At 36.2% G+C, this 4,716-nt stretch overlaps 1 protein-coding gene across 1 annotated transcript in view; it reads left to right on the top strand.

The window, feature by feature from the left end:
* The first annotated feature begins 3,425 nt into the window (after positions 1-3,425).
* The window catches only part of LOC106471760 (orcokinin peptides type A-like), a 7,528-nt gene continuing 6,237 nt past the window's right edge, over positions 3,426-4,716 (top strand). The window contains exon 1 of the mRNA XM_013932383.2: positions 3,426-3,609. Within this exon, the coding sequence (XP_013787837.1) occupies positions 3,535-3,609 (75 nt within the window). The 5' untranslated portion in view covers positions 3,426-3,534. The remainder of the gene's footprint in view (positions 3,610-4,716) is intronic.

Raw genomic sequence — 4,716 nt, 5'->3', positions numbered from 1 at the left:
CAGTATTTACTACAACACATACAGTATTTACTACAACACATACAGTATTTACTACAACACATACAGTATTTACTACAACACATATAGTATTTACTACAACACATACGGTATTTACTACAACATATACGGTATTTACTACAACACATACAGTATTTACTACAACACATTTAGTATTTACTACAACACATACAGTATTTACTACAACACATATAGTATTTACTACAACACATATAGTATTTACTACAACACATATAGTATTTACTACGACACATACAGTATTTACTACAACACATACAGTATTTACTACAACACATATAGTATTTACTACAACACATACAGTATTTACTACAACACATACAGTATTTACTACAACACACATATAGTATTTACTACAACATATACAGTATTTACTACAACACATACAGTATTTACTACAACACATACAGCTCCCCGTGTGAAGACAGGTCCACCTGTCGATAGCGTTAGGATTTTATTATTATAATATTTTGTTTCTGAATTTGTTTTATCAAATCTTTCATTCGTGTAAAGGTAAAGGTAAATTACCTGCACATGGTCATCCTTAATTTTCAAGTGATACACTAGATAGAAGGCAGTTAGTCAACAGCACCAGCCGCCAAATCTTATATTACTCTTTTCCAATCGAATAGTGAGAGTTGACTGTTACTCTTATAGTATATCCACGGCTCCAAAGTGCGGTAGAAGGACGTGAACCATGAATTCTCGGATTCAGAGTCCTGGCACTTTATCCACTAGGCCACATTCGGCTCCAATTTTATTTTATTTTTATCCTATGTACGTTTTATAAGTAACAACATAAACTTAACGCGCCAACGTTTAATTTAATGTCTTCAAAGCACATCTGGCTGAAACTACCTTTTTTTGTAAACATAGTAATTTATTGTTCACATTTAGTTTCAAGGTCTCACGCGCATCACCTTCCTTTGCCAACAATCCGATATACAGAATAAGTTCTACGTGAGTTAACTCCCTCCTGTAAAAAAAAGAAAGAAAGAAAAAAAGGCAGAAGTTATGTTGTCTTACGTCATATCATATCTACGTAACTACCATTCGTGAATCAGATGGCCCTGACGTTGGCTAATTTTACGGCTTACGCGCGTATAGTTACATTTACGCAAGTCCTGGAGGCTGTGCTCAACCTCTTGGCCCGCTTAGTTTTCTGCTGTAGACTACGTAAATCATATAACAAATATTCTATTACGCAAGCTTATATAAATAAACGTTATGCGTGATTTCGAAACTCTCCCACGCCTGCAACAGTTTTCTCTCCTCTAATAGTAAAATGAATAATGGCGACGTAGCGCCCCACATCAATGTACCAAATAAAAACCAAGCCCGTACAGCGACAGTTAGAGTGTAGAATATAATGAACCCACCAATAAAGATACAAAATAATAAGTAAACACAATAAACCTTTTTTTTTATTAAACTGTATTTGCATGATCACTGAACCAGTCTCGTACTACAAGCGATCAAAGTAGGCTTACCAAGAACAAAAAAGTATTTATAAATAGTAGTATAAAATACAAACGTTCTGGGGGGGGGTTTGCTATGAGTCCTCTATATTTAATATGATGGATTATCAACACTTGGCAAGATGTCTATGAGATAATATTTATAGAGTGGGTTAACCATTGCCTCTCGGCAGCACCCTTGTTGCAGGTGACAGGAATTGATGACTGATTTATGCAAAATTACTTTTTAAAATCTGATTAAAATAAAGAAAATTTCAACAAATAATTTTCTTGGTAGTATATAAAAAAAAGATAGACATAAATACAGATGTCAAATACATCATATTAAAATGAATTTACAGCCTCATCACTTCGTTACAGTCCATGTTGCCACGTCCAGTCGTGCTATATCTGACAATCGTGTATCTTGATAATGATCCAGTAGCGTTGATTCAAAAGGCTTCGGTCATGAGGCTCTCATATCCAAAACACACAACTCTTCCCTACATGCATTCCATAAACCATCTTAGTGTACGAGGACGACGATTTCCCAGCGATAGTTTCTACAGTCCTATCACACAGAATCCCATAAACTCTGGGTCCGGTGACATGAATACTATACCATGAATACCATGCCATTCTCCAGGTTCTTGAGACATGCTATGGTTGATCGGATATGTAGTGGAAGCAACTTTTTGTATACGTGACTTGTGTCGCTTTTTCCAGATAGAGGTCCTTCTTAATTGTGTTGCATACTGTTGCCTAGGTCATGCAGACGACGGCTTTTGCCTTGAAAATTCCAAATCTCCGATCCGAATACGTCTTTATGGTTTGAATGTATAGATATTTTGTACCGGAAAGAGATTTTACTTACCCTTCTTTCAATCGATCGATTTTCAATGGTATAGCATTACCTACAAACGCTAAACGATGTCAAACTGTAATTCTGATGCATGCCGTTCCATCGCGACCTTATATCGGCCGTGGCTTCACGTGATTTGATAATTTCTATCATTTTAATATAACCTACACAGCTCTCTGTGTATTAATTAGTGAAACTCTTTTTTTCACTACCATAAGAAAACTTCAGTCTTGCCTTTTCTGCATCATTAACAAAGGCCCGGCATGGACAGGCGGTCAGGGTACTCGACTCGCAATCTGAGGGTCGGGAGTTCTAATCCCCGTTCCACCAAACATGCTTGCCCTTTCAGCCGTGAGGGCATTATAATGTGACGGTCAATCTCATTATTCGTTGGTAAAAGAGTAGCCCAAGAGTTGGAGGTGGGTGGTGATGACGAGCTACCTTCCCTCTAGTCTATCACTGCTAAATTAGGGACGGCTAGCGCAGATAACCCTCGTGTAGCTTTGCGCGAAATTAAAAACAAACAAACAATTCATTAAGAACCACAAAAAAAACAAAACCAAAAAAAGTGAGTTTGTCATAATAATTTAATTCGATTTGAAAACACATTTCTTAAATACTTAAACATCGTATGAATGAAGGCACCAATGTAATGACATAAATACGATACTGAGTTGGCTAATATTGCACGCTTCGGCCTAGTGGTTAGTATGTCTGGACTGTAAATCTGAGAATTCAAGGCTTGTGGCAACACTTTGAGGTCGTATAATTAAATGTTGTCAAATCCCATTATTCGGTCACATAATTGTAACCCAAGATTTGTCAGTGGGTGCTGTTGACTTCAAGTTTAGAGGTTCAAAATTAGGTTAATCTATCCTCTCAAATAACTTACACGCCCCATGTGTTACAGAGTTGCTCTGTGGTTGGTGGAAGTTTTTTACTGCAAAGCGTTCCTATTTGTTGACTGAATTATTACTTCCGCCCGTGCACGAAGGTAATTGGATGCCCACGTGCGTGGAGTTCTTGTGTTTTGGAGACACCCGGCGCAGCTCATGAGTTAAAAAAAGTGGCCACAGATCTGAATAAAACACACGAGAAAAGTAGCGAACTGGCAGAGAAATCTTTTGAAGCATTCAGCTCAAATCGTCCCTAACTTAACAGCTAGGAAGAAGTGGAATCATGACAGGCCAGGCCTTAAAGTCAGCTCTCTTGTGGTGTTTGGTGGCCACACTGATATCTGGACAACCCTTTGAGGTGAGTAATGCTCTAAATGCTTCTACTAAATAAATATATTTATTTGATAACAACTGCATTTAGTATTTAGAATTTAGTACGTTTTACAGAAGGTTTAGGTAGAAGGTACCCAATCAGTACATGAATTTCTTATAGTACTATTTTATATTGGAAGTTAAAGATAATATTAGCAAAGTTTGACAATTGAAAGGTTTACGACACTGGTGATGAAAGATTGTATATTTATATCTGTAGACTTCCAAAACGTTTATCTGCGTCTCTTCTGATATAAATACACAATGTTTTTCATCATAAGTGTCGTCATCCTACTTATTGTAATGAGACCATATAAAACAACATGGCTCGCTTTCAATAGTCGCATTTGAAGGAGAAAAAAAAAAGAAAGAAAAGTTAAAGTGGTAGAAAATTAATCAATGCAAGGGGGATAAAATTGATTAACATCTCTCTTGTTGGTCTTTATGGGCCCACAACGGGTATCGAAACTCGTTATAAGCTTTCAGACTTACCGCTGAGCCACTGTAAAATTATCACTTGATATTAATTCTACGATTAACTGCTTTATTTCACTTTCGGATAAAGGCATTGATAAATTGCAAGAGTTTTAGGAATAGCATCCGCTGTAAAGAAAACTAAAACCATAGTTACATTTCGGATATTATAAATTTGATTTATTCGTTGTGAAGTTCCGCTTTTTAATCTAGTTTAAAACAAACATTTGATTTTTCTGCAAACACACTGCGCAGACCTGGCACAGAGAGGAAATTTCGGTTGTTGCAGCCCATTTTGTAATGTTAAGTATTATTAGCTTTTGCTGTAAACCTTGAAATAGATACAAACATTTTAGTTTACTTTACAGGATTTTCGATTAGGAAAAGGTAAAATTTCCTCTAATAAAATTACTGTTATTCTTGTCACAGGATGTTATAAAGAACTATAACAACAACAACAACAACAAAAACATGAGGAAAACTGATCCTCAATCGTCCATTTTCCAGCAGATCTGTTTTCATCTGTTGGAATTTTTACCTCATGTGATCAGCGTATCTAACAATTCAGCAAATTTTAAGTGTAACAAGTACACTTTGTGTATAGGTTTGTTTGTTTTTG

Source organism: Limulus polyphemus, unplaced genomic scaffold (genome assembly GCF_000517525.1).
Source record: "Limulus polyphemus unplaced genomic scaffold, Limulus_polyphemus-2.1.2 Scaffold4837, whole genome shotgun sequence".
NCBI lineage: Eukaryota > Metazoa > Arthropoda > Merostomata > Xiphosura > Limulidae > Limulus > Limulus polyphemus.
Note: the sequence above shows the minus strand (reverse complement) of the source record. Positions and strands in the feature narration are given on the sequence as shown.